We start from the raw sequence: 15102 nt of genomic DNA, 5'->3' as shown, positions 1-15102 counted from the left end.
ATCGTACGACGGAAGCTTCCACTGTCATGTCAAAGACATGCTCGGACCATTAAGATACTGTGTCAGAGACACTTTTACTCACATGTCTCTTCATGGAAAGCTTGGGATTACGTGCCCGCTTTAAGAAGCGTGCACACACGCTACAGGAGCCTTATATAAAGGGTAGGGGTGTAAATGAGCCAAGCCGCTCGTGAGCTATTCGAAGCTCGATTCGATAAAAACTCGTTTGAGCTCGTTTAATGAGACTCGTTAAGATAAACAAACCAAATTCAAACTTCACAATATTCGGCTCGTTAGCTCGTGAACATGTTCGTTAAGCTTATGAATCAACTTTTAAATAAAAAAATAATAATTTTGATATTGAAATTATAGATTTTACACTCTACTTATGAAAAACATAGACAAATATATTAAATTTATTTATTAGAATAAAATTATAAATTTTAACAAAAATATTATAATTTTTTAAAAATATATAATTTAGTTTTTAATGAATATTTAAATTTATAATTTATATTTATTAAGCTCATTTAGGTTAGATAAAAGCTTGAATAAACTCGTGAGTCATGAATATATTCATTAAATAAAGCTCGAACTTGGCTCGATTATAAATGAGCCAAACTCAAACATCCAAGAATTCAACTCGGCTCGATTACGCCCCTAATAACGGGGGATCTAGGCATCGGTGGATGTATGTTTTTCTCGCGATCTCTACAGTTGCGCTACAGTTCCCTTTGCTTCTTGCTTCACCGGAGACTGACTTAAGCGTTGGAGGGTCATCGTAGGGGATCTTTTCTCTTGCTCGACACTAACGCTGTTTGTGTTGCAGACAAACACGAAGTCCCTCGAAGGTCAGCAGAAGCGTCATATTCCCAACATCCATCTTCTCGATTTTCGGACAAGATCATTTCAATTTAATATTTCTTTAGCTGCCTAAAGAAAATGAATATTTCTTTAGCTGCCAAAAGAAAATGAATCCCAGTAGACTATGTGCCTTTCGGGAGTTATACGGTCTTACATTTTTATCTAGAGCTATCACTGTTAATGCCCGATGGAAAATATTGATGGAGCTAGATCCATCACCTTTAATACCTAGATTACTCCTAGCCAGCAAACATTCATATCATTATAAAATAATACAAGGAGTACTGGGGTTTTAATAGAATATTAGGGGTGTTTTCAAAAAATCAGATAAACTCATCGGGCGGAGGGGGGTGCTCTGAAAAGTTGTCTGTTAATAAGTTCGGGTTCCCCATAGGCAAGAAGATCAATACGCGAACACGCAGCACTCGGAATCCTACTTCCTCTACATGGAGATGAAGTCAAGGGGAATTCGACGATCTTCGCTCTCACCGTACCTTCTCTTCCTCCTCCTCGTGTCCCTATCCAAAGCTTCTCCTTCCTCTTCGAATGGCGAGCTGCCTCCCCCTGGCGTCGTCTCTCGCATCGCCTTCGGTTCCTGCTCCAACCAGAGTGCGCCGCAGGTACACGAGTCTATATATTTCTTTCAAATAACCACTGGCTCCACAGTTTTTTCAGTTACGTAATTTTTTGTTTCCTCGTCTACATATTCTTTATTTTTTTTTCAAAATAGTTTTCTGCGGAGGAATATATGTTATCGATGCAATTACCGGTTTCTGCAGTCGATTTGGGATGCGGTCCTTGATTTCGATCCCCAGGTCTTCATTTGGCTTGGTGACAATATCTACGGCGACAACAAACGCCCCTTCAGGATTATGGGGAAGGAGCGGACTATCGGGCCGTGGAAGAACGTGCCGAGATTCTTCCCGTCGACGGAGGAGGAGATGCGGAGAAGGTACTTGTTGGCTAAGGGCAATCCGGGTTACTCTAATCTGAGACAGACGGCTCAGGTGGATTCCTCACAGCAAGATTTTTTTTCCCCTATTAGATTTAGGAATTTTTTACTGTAAAGAATTGGCTCTCAACTCTCAAGATGACATTAAAATAGGAGGTGAATTTTCATCTAAATTTTCAATTGATTGGTTTCTTAGACTTTATTATTATTTTTTTAATATTTGATGGCACTAGATTTATTGCATTGGAAATTTGACAATCTGTTTTGTCATCGTTGATCTTCTAACACTACTAGCCATATTTGCAATTTGTTATGCACCTCAATATCGTCCACTTAAACCTTAAATGTATCTATCATTGAACCTTATAAGGTATTGCTTCCTTATTGTAAAGAAAATTGTAATACTTTGCACCGAAGACAAACATTGAAGACTAAATACTGAAAAGGTACCAAGTTAATTATAATAATAAACAAATATTCTCTATGAGGATTGATTATGAGATGATGTAGCGGGTTAGTCTTGCATAGAGCTCAATGGAGGAGTAAGATTTGCATAGCCGACCCTAAATAGTTGGGACAAGGACGGATTGATGATGATGATAATGATGGTAATTTAGAACTATAAATCAGCTAAGGAAGCTATTAGATTTCCTTATGAGGTCGTGTAGGTGAACCTTCTTACGTTGAACCCTTTTGACATGCCGATTTTTGAGTGTATAAGAACCTTATTCTTCTTTCATTTTGCCTTATGACATTAGAACAATAACATTTTGCAGGTTATTGGTACATGGGATGACCATGATTATGGGTTGAATGATGCAGGAAAAGAATTCAGCAAGAAGGAAATAAATCAAAGGCTTCTTTTAGATTTCCTAGATGAAGCTGAAGATAGTCCTCGGTAATCAGTCACAATACATCTTTTACATTCATGCAAGTGTTTTTTTAAGTTGGCTATGAAGCAATCAAAACATAACATGGTGTTGCTATTGTTTAATTGGTTCATTTTATATACAAAATAAAACATAAATCTTCAGAATATTGGTTACTTAAGACAGAAAGTCCTGAATTGCTTGCCCCATCTACTGAAATACAAATAAAAGTATTCAATTTTAATTTGATATACCAATTGCAGTAAGGTTCAGATCTAGGTTTTTCAGTACTCCTATCAAGAACCTGGTATTAACAGCACTAACACTTCGGCTGCATCTTGTAGGCGGCGTCAAGATGGGGTTTATACATCCTATATATTTGGTCCCAGTGGAAAACAAATAAAGGTATGCTTGCTAGTTTGGAACTTTAAGAACTTGTTTCTGCCCTTTGGGTGCATTTGGGGACTTACATATAGCATAATGTCGTTTGGTTCAACTTTTAGAATACTCATTTTGGGGGAAAAAATTGGAAAAAAAAATTTCGGAAATTTTTTTTATTAACTCCGGAATCACATAAAACCTCACACTTCCAAAGTCATCACATTCCGGATTATATCCCCATTTGTTGATGTGACGGACATGTTCCATTACCTAGGAATCACTCATTACTTGAATCAAACAGGATCAAATAACATAACCTTAGATCAGTATTGTAAATGGCGATAGGTGGTGGCGGAGCAATCAGTGACGACCTACCGTCTCGGCCGCCTAGGCGGTGCTTAGGCAGATGAATTTTTTTACTATTTTTTATATATAATATTATAAATAATCATTATGCTTTTATTTACTTTTAATAAAATATATTAATTAAAAATTAAAAATTTAAAATTAAAAATTAAAAATTTAATATATATATATATATATATATTAAATGAATGAGATAATTTTATTATACTTTAATTAAGTCTATTTAAATTATCCTAATCATAGCTAGGAGATGATTACAATTATTAACCTAAAGTTATTTAATTAAATACTAACTTACAACTTACCAACGTACCCTGTTTCAGCTGAGCAACAAGTCCAACGTTGCTAGGACCGCGTGACGAGTGCAGACTCGTTGCCGGGCTCGTGCGATGTGTCCGGACGCGTCGTAAGGGTCTGGGCGACGCGTCTGGGCCTATCATCAGGCTTGAGCGACACTTCCAGGATTGTGTGACAACCAAACATGCCCTTAGGGTTTTCTTTGAAGCACACATTTACATTTATTATTTGTTTAAACTCAAATCTTTTCATACCTTGCACATTTGGATGTTGAAAATATCCTTTTAAAAGTCATATCAATTTTATTTTCTAAATTTATCCAATAAATAATGTGAAAATCTCTTGACAATTACTGGGGTGAAATACTAGTAATTCTATTGATATGACAGTGGAAGTGTAACAAATAAAGGCATGATAATATAGTTACTAGTATTAAAGCCATTGAGAGTGTAACAATTGATTTTTCTATGACGGTAAGTTTAAATAAAGGGTTAGCTCTTTACCCCTATATTTTTTACATTAGCACTGGATGAATGTGTCAGTTGTTTTCAAAATTCCTCTTTGGTTTATCTTGATTGTTGACAATATTTTGCTAATTGATGATGTAGACTTGTGTACTCTTTGCAAATACTATTGTGTTAATGGTTGATAGTGTAAATATAATTAAATGTAGTGGGAAAATTTAGACACTACAGATTTTAACTTAAATATAAGTGACTGTACATATAAAATGTGATTTCAAGTTTCAATTAGAAAAGAACAAAGAATTAAGATGAATGGACATGAAAGTCAGAGTCATTTAAATATCTTGGATATATTATTGACAACAATGAGATGTTGATGATATGCTTGATTCTCATGTACCCTTTATGCTATAAATATAGTTTTTAAAGAAACTATTAATCTATCATACGAGAAAAGATTGTTGTGGAGGGCTGCTATTTGTGAGTAAGTGTGATGGACAACTAGAAAGTATCATATAAAAAAAAAAAATGTAGAGGCAAGTATGTGAATATGGACGTGTTAAGTTACTAGAAAGGTTATAAAAAAAATACAGTCATCCAAGAGAAATTAAGTGAACCTCTAATAAATGATAAAATTAGGAAAATATTAAGATACAACAACAACAACAACAACAACAACAACAAACCCTTGTCCCACTAAGTAGGGTCGGCTGTATGAATCCTTTTACGCCATTGAGCTCTATCTCCTATTATATCATCATCTATATTTAAATAAATTTTATCTTATTTTATTGTTGCTAACCAAGTCTTTTTTGGTCTTCCTCTTCCTCGTTTGATATGTATGTTTATCATAGTTTCACATCGCCTAACTGGAGCATTTATTGGTCGTTTAAGTACATGTCTATACCATTTTAAACGTGTCTCTTAGAGTTTTTTCTCAATAGATGCAACTCCGACTTTTTCTTTAATGCTCTCATTTCTTATTTTGTCCATTCTCGTATGCCCACACATCCACCTTAACATCCTTATCTCTGTAACTCTCATCTTCTGTTCATGTGCTCGAGTCATAGCTCAACATTCAGCTCCATATAACATAGCAGGTCTAACTGCGATTTTATAGAACTTACCTTTAAGTTTAAGAGGTACTTTACGGTCACATAAAACACTCGACGCTCCTCTCCATTTCACCCATCCTGCTTGTATTTTATGTAAGACATCTCTCTCAATCCCTCCATCATTTTGCAAAAATGATCCTAAATATTTAAATCTCTCGGTTCTGGGCAACTCGTCCTCTCCTATCTTAACAATTGTTTCATTACTTCTAATATTGCTAAACTTAAATTCCATATATTCTGTCTTAGCTTAAAACCTTTCCCTTCTAGTGTTTCCCTCCAAGATTCTAGTTTAGCATTTACTCCTTCACGTGTCTCATCTACCAAAATAATATCATCTGCAAACAATATGCACCACGGTACTGTGTCTTGAATGTGCGCAGTGAGTTCGTCCATAATTAGTGTAAAAAGATAAGGACTTAGAGCTGATCCTTGATGCAACCCTATTTTTATTGGAAATGTTTCAGTTACTCCGCCTGAAGTCTTTACTCTGGTCGGTACATCCTCATACATATTCTTAATTATATGTTACGCTAACACCTCTCTTTTCTAAAATTCTCCATATAATTTCTCTTGGGTCTCTATCATAAGCTTTTTCTAAGTCAATGAATACCATGTGTAGATCTTGTTTTTTCTCCTGATATTTTTCAATTAATTATCTAAGAAGATGTATAGCTTCTATTGTCGACCTTCCAGGTATGAACCTAAATTGATTTTCTGTCACTGCGGTCTCCTTCCTTAATCTTTTTACTATTACTTTCTTCCAAAGTTTCATAGTATGACTCATTAGTTTAATACCCCTATAGTTTGCACAATTTTGTACGTCTCCCTTGGTCTTATATAAGGGAACTAGAGTACTTATCCTCTATTGATCAGACATTTTTTTCGTTTTCAATATCATGTTAAATAATTTTGTAAGTCATTCAATACCTTATTTTCCTAAGCATTTCTATACCTCTATCGGAATATCATATGGTCCAACGGCTTTTCCATTGTGCATCTCATTTAAAGTTTGTTTTACTTCTGAAGTTTGAATTCTACGAAGAAAATTAAAATTTCTATGCTCATTTGACCTACTTAAATTACCTAAGTTAAGTTGGTCACCTAAACCTTCATTAAAAAGTTGATGAAAATACCTCTTCCACTGCTCTTTTATTTCTCCATCATTTACTAATACCCTATTACATTCATCTTTAATATATTTTATTTGGCTAAGATCTCTTATTTTCCTTTCTCTCACTTTAGCTATTCTATAAATGTCTCTTTCCCCTTCTTTTGTATCCAATTTTTGATATAACCGTTCAAAAGTTTCATTTTTTTGCTTCACTCACTACTTTCGTAGCTTCTTTCTTACCTATTGTATATTTTTTTAAGTTTTCCTCATTCTTACAAATATATAATTCCTTATAAGCTATTCGTTTTTCCTTCACTTTCTCTTGTACTTTCTCATTCCACTACCAAGATTCTTTACTTAGTGGTGCATGTCCCTTTGACTCACCGAGGCCACTCTTAGCTACTATTTTCAACTTTGATACCATCTTATCCCATGTTGTATTAGAGTCATCGTATATTTCACCTAATGCTTGTACTTTTACCTTCTCCTTAAATATATTTTGTTTCCCATCCTTTAACTTCCACCATTAATTCTAGGAATTGTATATATTTTCTTTCTATTGATACTATGCTTGAGGCGTATATCCAACACTACTACCCTATGTTGGGTAGTTAAGTTTTCTCCAGGGATGATTTTGCAATCTTTACAAATCTTTCTATCCTTCTTCTTAACCATAATAAAGTCAATTTGCAATTTATTATTCCACTTTTGAATGTGACTAAGTGTTCTTCTCTTTTTCTTAAAAAACGTATTAGCTAATATAAGGTCATATGCTATCGCAAAATCTAATATAGTTTTCCTTCCTCATTTCTCGTTCCAAACCCATAACTCCCATGTACTCTCTCATATTCCTCATTTTTAACTCCGACATGTCCATTTAGATCACCTCCTATTAAAATCATTTCATTTGGTGGAATATTTTATAATATTTCATCTAAGTCCTCCCAAAACCTTGATTTGGTAGCTTCATCTAATCCTACTTGTGCTGCATATACGCTAATTATGTTCATAGTTTCTTTCGCCACTATTATCTTAAAAGCTATAATTCTATCCCCTTTCTTAACTACTCCTACAACTTCATCCTTTAACAAACTATCTACAATAATACCCACTCCATTTCTTGCTTTACTCTTTCCAGTGTACCATAACTTAAAACCTGAGTTCTCTATCATCTTTACCTTCTCTCCTGTCTATTTTGTCTCTTGTACACACAAAATACTAATTCTTCTCCTAATCATCATATCTACTATCTCAATTGATTTACCAGTGAGAGTTCCTATGTTTCATATTCCAAATCTTAGATTATTAGTTTTCCTATCATATTTGTTCTTATCTAATTTATGGTGTGAGAACTCTTGCCTATTTAACACTACACCCAAGTTCTCATGGAGATGTAGCGGTCCTTGCCGAGACGTTACAGTCGGACTCTGTAACGCGCACTCTTGCATATTTAGCACTACACCTGAGTTCTGGAGATGTAGCGGTCCTTGCCGAGACGTTACAGTCAGACCCTACAACGCGTTTCTTCCGGGGAACAACCTAGCATTAGCACAATATTTTAATGGATTCATTCATTCAATATTTGCCATAGTTTGACGCTAGCTTGCAACCTAATGCAACCCTCCTCCTTTATTCGGGCTTGAGACCGGCCATGATCGGTCGTCATGGGCGGAGTTGGAAAATATTAAGATGATATGGATAATTTCAATGATGACCAATACATTTAATAGTTAAACAAATCAAATTAATAAGAATTAATAGTGTGAATAGGAGACCAATGAAAATTTTAAATAATTATAAGTGATCTAAGAGTGCAGTGTTGTATTGGATTATAAGTTTGCATAAAGTTCAATAAAGGAACAAGATCCAATCCATAGTCTAGATCAAATAGTTGGGACTAACACAGCTTCTTGTTGTTGATGTCTTTGCCAAACCTAACTAGTATCCTTCACCTGTAGATTCTCTGATTTGAAATGATAAGTGCATGCCTGTATATCTATGTTTGTTTTCTATTTTGTAAATTCCAAGACACAAAGATGAAGAGGAGTATAAATTCTAGATATTGATTTCTCTGTCCTGTAGATCATTCTTTTGGATACGAGATATCATAGGGACCCCCTCTTCAGTGATGGAACTATATTGGGAGATTCTCAGTGGCAATGGCTTGAGAATGAATTGTATGGTCCTGAATCAGAAATTACAATTATTGCCTCTTCCATTCAGGTACTAAATATCCATGCATCATTTTTCCTCAGTGAAAATGTATTTTGAGGCTTCATTTAGCCATTGATCAATATTGTCTGCCAAGCTTGATGCCACTGGTAAGAATAATAGTTAATAACTCAGTCATGACAATTTTCTAGAATGGTGTTTGGAGTGATATGTTTTACACAATTATATGTTTTTATGTCATTGGAAAAATCAATGTTTTTATTCTGACAAGGAGATAGATTGTGGACATTTCTTTATAATTTCTTTAGAATTTTGTTTTTATTGCATTAGTTTAGCCATTGTGTTCGAGGTTCATTTTTGCCTTTTTCAGGTAGTATCAAATCTTTCTGCAATTACTTCTCCATTGTTCTATCCAGAGTCTTGGGGACGATTTCCAAAGGAGAGAAAACGTCTGTATAAACTGGTAAAAGATAGCAAGGCAGGTGACCTTTATCTTTTCCAATTATAATTTTCTTAAGAGGTGATATCTTGTTTGTTTGTCAATTAGGACTATTCAGGCTTCTTGCTTGTCCTAAGTGGATTTAGTTGTCCAAACATAATTACTGTATTAAAAAGATTTTATCTCGGTCTTTTCTACTTTCCAGGTGTTTGTGTAGATTTGAGAGTCTGCTGGGAAAGTTGCAATTTTTTTTCTTGAAGCTATAGGAGTCAATAGCACTGCTGGTTATTAATCTTTTGTTTTGAATATTCAGAACTTAATTTCCACTTGTTTGGTGTACTTATGGTATGGATTATAAGGCATAATGATGGAGAAAATAGTTTTTTGAGTTGAAAATGATGTAGTGCTGAAATGCAAAATAAAGCATGAAATAGTGTGACCTAACATCCTTTGAGTATATTCCTAGAATACCCAAGTTAATAGCATTTTGCAAGGTACACTTGTGTAAACTCTTGTATCCTGAAGCTAAACCTGCGAAACAACATGGCTAATGAACATAAAAACTTAGAAACATGAATGACCCAAGAGCTATGGGAATGCCCATAAGATTTTTAAATATTTAAAAAGTTGCTTAGTTGCATGGTAATGCATTATTGATCTTTACCTATCCAAATAGAATGAGTAATTAAAGAAGTTAAGAGATCTATTGATGCAAAATAGAAATTTAGTTTTGTTCATAAGTGTTGGTTTGCAAGAGTTTATTTTGGTAAATTCTCCTTATGAGAATATCCAACTTGGTAATTGTTTTATTTTAGGGCATTGAATATTGTTTGCACGTCTGAAATTGTATAATAATTTGATAGGAATTTAAATTAGATGTTTGATTCCTATTTTACAATTTGATTACTAGTTTGTTTAGATCGGGGTAAGGCACCACGGTAAAGTTGTTGTGTGACCTAGTGATCACGAGTTCAAGTCGTGAAAAATAACCTCTTGCAATGTAGGGTAAGACTGCGTATAAATAAATTCTTTTCTGAGATCCCACATTGGCGGAAGCTTTGTGCATTGAATTGCTTTTTTTTTTTTTTTTAAGATTGGGGTCTATAAAACGGGTCCAGTTCTCCCATCTATGTTCATCTTTAAACATAATAAAATTCCTTCTGATTAACCTGCATGAGATTTGGGGTTGCATCACCTATATTCTTGATGTGAGAGTGGCATGACTATTATGGGTAAAGATGAGATAAGATTCTTTGCCTGGCACAACATTGCATAGAGTTATGCGGTCTTCATTTTCTTTATGTGGATGTATTGTCACTTATTACTAGTGATATAATATAGAACTCGATGGAGATAAGCACGGTTGATGATAATGATGCATTAGTCACTTCTTGAATAAAGAGATTAGTAGGCTAGAAAGCATTGATGATTGATTTGTAACCACTTACCTGAATGTAAAAAAAGATAGCCCAGTGCACGAAGCTCCTGTCATGTGGGGTCCTGGGGAAGGATCCATTGTATGCAGCCTTATCCTGCTTTTTACAAGAGGCTGTTTCCAGGATTCGAACCCGTGACCTTTTGATCACATGACAACAATTTTACCGTTGCGCCAATGCTCCCCTTCTACCACTTACCTGAATGTATAGTTTATTATTCTTAGTTTCTTACTCTTGGTCAAGCTGGACTAAGGTTCAATTGTTTACTGAACTCCAAGTGTCTGCAAGACTGTTCACTTTGTTTAAGACTTTTAATGGCAGTTAAATAAAGAGACAAAAATACCATGCAGCAAACCAAAATTTAGACTATTGATCAATGCTCTTATCTCATGTTAGGAATTTGATTGAGTGATCATTGATTCAGAAATTTAATTAATACAGAAGGATCAAACTTATAGAATCCTGATTTAACAAAGCGAAAGATACTCGAATTTAGTTTACTTGTATATAATACTTTACCGCTCTGTGACAAAATTCAAATTTCAATTCAGAAATCATTGTCAGTGGTAATTCTAGGCATTTGTGTTGATCTTGCAGAGAAGTGGAATCTTCTTTATAAGTGGTGATGTTCATTTTGGGGAGATTACCCGTTATGATTGTGGGGAGCAGTATCCACTGTATGATATAACCTCAAGTGGACTTACTCAGGCTATTGAAAAGGTTGTGCCAAAACTCTTTGCTTTCCTGGTGAGAGCTATAGCATGGTGGACACCTAGTACCATGAGAGTGTATTCTTCAGAATGCCGATACAGATCATGCACATATGGTATGACTTTTCTAATGGTAATATTCAAAGAAATATCTTTTGCTAATAGCTTGGTTTTGCTTCATGTGCAAGAAATACCTCAAATTGACTTGTCATGTCCAAGAAGGAAATAATTGACAACTCTATGTTAACTCAGCACTTGATTCGTGGAATAAACACGAGCATTTGATTTATATTTCTTTCCTTTTCTTATTTTGAGCATATTTTCATGTCATGCAATAAAAAAACAAGTCATGCTAGTTCCACAACTTTCCAGTTTCTCTGATTCTTCCCATTGATGGATAACTAGAATTTAATATGCAAACTAGAACTTCTTAAAAATCATGGTAGGCAATATCTGAGAGGAGTTAGAATAGTACATGCAATTGTATTATGAATGGCAAATTAAGCTTGTCCAATTCAATTTTCTCAGTAGTAGTGCCATGTTAACTTATTTTATCCAGCCAGTTGGCATCTACACAAGTTGTCAACGTGTTTTGGTGGATTTTCAGCTCAGCCAAATTTTGGGGCAATTCAGATAATTTGGGATGAGGTACCTCAAAGAATCAGAGTTGAAGTGAGGGATTCAAATGGAGATCCTGCTACTGCTATAGATATCTTACTTTCTGATCTGCAATCCATAGATACAAACAAGATCATCGGAAGACCTATGAAGTATGAACATCACTGCTTACTTGAATCAGAACTTCCATGTTTCTGGAGGCATTCTTTTGCCTTCATTGTCTTTGCATCAAGTGCTGGTATGGGTCACTCCTATTCATATTGAAGTTAAAACTTGTGGAACAATAACTGCATCATTGAAGATACATATTGGACTTGATCAGATAATGGCTCCCCATTGTAGGTCTGCCAATGTTTCCTGTAATGGTCCAAATTTAATTTTAGCCATAAAAGTATACTGATGAACGACTGAATTGTTATGCAGATCAATTGATTTTGTAGTAAATCCACCTGAGAACACAACATATAGCATAGTAGTAGATCTGGACATCATAAGAAAATGCAAACTAAATTTACTGTTTCATTATCTTATCTTTGTCTAGTGTATTGTTTGTTGCCTGGTGTCCAATTACTTTCACCGCCATAATAGCGGTCATAGCATTCTTACATGTCGTACGTCATTAGTCGTCACTGAATCTTTCTTTTGTATCTCTTTGCCCGCCTAATGATGTGATTTATTTTTTTTAAGGCTGGCTTTTAGCTATTTAACCAGATGGACACTGTGGTTTCAGATTCTATTCCACTTGTAAATTTCTCTTAAAGTTAGGAAGCTTTTGCATAAGTGTGATTCAAAAGGCATCTGAAACTCCTGAAAACAATTCTTTTAGGTTTTTTCCTTGGTTCAAGAGTTGAATCTGAACATTGCCGATATTCAACACCAATAAGGGTCTAGCGGCTCTTGAAATTGAGTATTTATGTATCTTTTACACTGTCTAACTTCAGATCGTTTTGAAAATATTGTTTTTCACTTCCATTTGAATTGTGTTTGGTTCATGTTAACCTGTGCAAATAATTTTAGTTTTATTATTATTATTTTTTGTTATGAAATATGTTGCATTTCCATTGTCCGTTGTTCATTGTTAAAACAAGTTCTTTGATCACCGCTGCTTGCCTATATGAGCTGGTTTTTGCCTTTGGGGGCCAAACATGCAGACCCTGTAATTCAAGTTAGCATGTTTAGTGCGGTTGTTTATGGATATTAGTACGTTAAACTTCATGCTCCCTCAAGGCTGTGTTTGTTCTATAAATACACTTCCATTGCCTAATAGAAATGAAAAATGTCTTTTAGTTGCATTCGAGTGTCCATCTATGCAGTCATATGCAATGAAAGAGTTATGAAATTTGGTGCTCAGGGCACAGTTTACTGAGTATACATATTATTATAAATCTAAATTGATCAATTTGGTGGCCTATTAACATTTCATATTTTCGTCGTAGGTTTGCTCCTTGCTATGATTCTGTTAGCCTATACAATTGCATCAGCTAGCAAGAAGTTCCTTTTGAAATTCAAGATTGATTGATCATACGAGCTGCAAAAGAACACAGGAAAACTCCTGTTGTGCCATCAATTCATTGGTCCGTTAAGCTCGTGGTCTGCTTCATTTTTGTTTAATGGCATGACCCAGTTTGACATTATAACATGATTTTGCATAATTGTTTGGAGCACATTCAACTCAACGCCACAATTTGTTCGCCCCTCATACTCATTTGGGGATTTGCTTCATAGTATTTTCGCTTGCCTCACATGTTGAATTCATTCGTTTGTTGTAACTTTATTGTTCTGGAAATCAAGGTGAAGAAAATTCGATTGAGGCTCTGTCATTTCGTTTTTTCACGCAGCTTTCAGATCTTTGGTTTGTCATCTTATTGAATCAGACTGACCCCAATAATAGTAAATTCCTTATCTCAGACTATTAACAGATAGATTCTCTCATGATGAATTATCGTCAAGTTTTTTTTTTTTTTTTTGAATATGCTTAATTAGAAGAGAGAACAAGATGTTACATTATTTTATCATAATGCACTACCATCAATTGTAATCTGAAATTGTGCAGTTGCAGTAGTCCATATTATAGTTTGCCTAATTTGTTCACCCCCAGTGTCTCTGTCAACTTGTTTCTAGGTCAACACGGAGGTAAATCATTGGTGACTATTAGCCATCAATGTAAAAGTGACCAAGGTATGGGGAAGAGTATGCTCAGATGTGTCGAGTTTCGACTATAAGATTTCATATAGCAACACCCGATGCTTCAACTATTACACTGCCCCGAGAGGACATAGTTTGCATAATTTATGATGTTTGAAATTTTATAGTACATGAGTAATAATTTAAAAATAATTATCTAAAAAATATTATTTACATATAAATAAATTAATAAATTAATACTTAGAAAATAAATATCTAAAAACATCATTTTTCATATAAATAGATTAATAATTTTACATATACATGTAATTATCAACACTCCATATCAAAGAATTTAAATTAACTAATAATTTAACTACCATTATAGCATAATAACACTCAATAATATTTATATTTTTATATTACAAAATGAAAAAGTATAAAATTTCTACTAATAGAATAACAATAATCGCATTCAACCTCAAGAATGCTCCCTTAGTTCACAAGATTACTCAGTTTAAAGGTTGATAAAGCAGCTGATGTAGCAGAAACTATTGAAACTTTTGATTCGAATATGAATGCTGAAAATAATCTTCTAAAAATCTATTAGAGCAAAAGGTAATATCGCTCACCCTAAGCAGTCCTGTATCGTCAACCCCTCAACAAAATACAGACAGATAAATCACGAGGGGACATTTTGCCTAGCGCAATGACCCTTAATATGGGAGTTGTCAGGCATCCAACGCGATATTATCACCTACTCGGAATTGACATCAAGATCTATTGGAGCAAACACCTATGTAGGTACCAACTGCCTTAACCCGTGGGGACCTATTGATTCCGCAGAATACCAGACAATAGACATAAAAAACTCATTGTTTTGGAGAACAGAAATGATAGAATATTATTGATAAAAAAACTAACTCAAAAACAACTAAATAGATGTTTAAATAGTCTAAGAACCCTAATCCTAACTCCGTGAAAGACAAAAATAACCTAAATTATAAAATACTCTAAAAGATAATAAAAAAAAGAGTAAAAATCTTTCATGCCTCCTAAAAGACTTTAAATGACATTTTTTAAGTCTGAAATTTGGTGATTACGAATTTCACCAGATAATTAATTGTAGATTTCAACATGCTTCAATTTTGTATACTTGGTGTTTACTTATTTCACCAGATAAT

The 15102-nt window shown here is 34.4% G+C and overlaps 1 protein-coding gene across 4 annotated transcripts; it reads left to right on the top strand.

Moving 5' to 3' along the window:
• The first annotated feature begins 1275 nt into the window (after positions 1-1275).
• LOC122052981 (alkaline phosphatase D-like) lies at positions 1276-13614 on the top strand. Of its 4 annotated transcripts, none has more exons than XR_006132135.1 (9): positions 1276-1484; positions 1644-1871; positions 2593-2714; positions 3030-3090; positions 8502-8642; positions 8962-9069; positions 11064-11292; positions 11784-12132; positions 13231-13614. XR_006132135.1 is itself a non-coding variant. In XM_042614771.1 (9 exons), exons 1-9 carry the CDS (start codon positions 1311-1313, stop codon positions 13277-13279), a joined length of 1275 nt encoding a protein of 424 aa, XP_042470705.1. In that variant the 5' UTR covers positions 1276-1310; the 3' UTR covers positions 13280-13614. The 4 variants fall into 4 exon arrangements, 3 of the variants coding, with proteins under 3 accessions (XP_042470705.1, XP_042470704.1, XP_042470706.1); XM_042614771.1 differs by having other exon boundaries at positions 11784-11946; XM_042614770.1 differs by having other exon boundaries at positions 11784-12032.
• The last annotated feature ends 1488 nt before the right edge of the window (positions 13615-15102 follow it).

This window comes from Zingiber officinale, chromosome 3A (genome assembly GCF_018446385.1).
Source record: "Zingiber officinale cultivar Zhangliang chromosome 3A, Zo_v1.1, whole genome shotgun sequence".
In the NCBI taxonomy this organism is placed as follows: Eukaryota; Viridiplantae; Streptophyta; class Magnoliopsida; order Zingiberales; family Zingiberaceae; genus Zingiber; species Zingiber officinale.
This window is presented reverse-complemented; position numbering and strand designations above follow the sequence as displayed.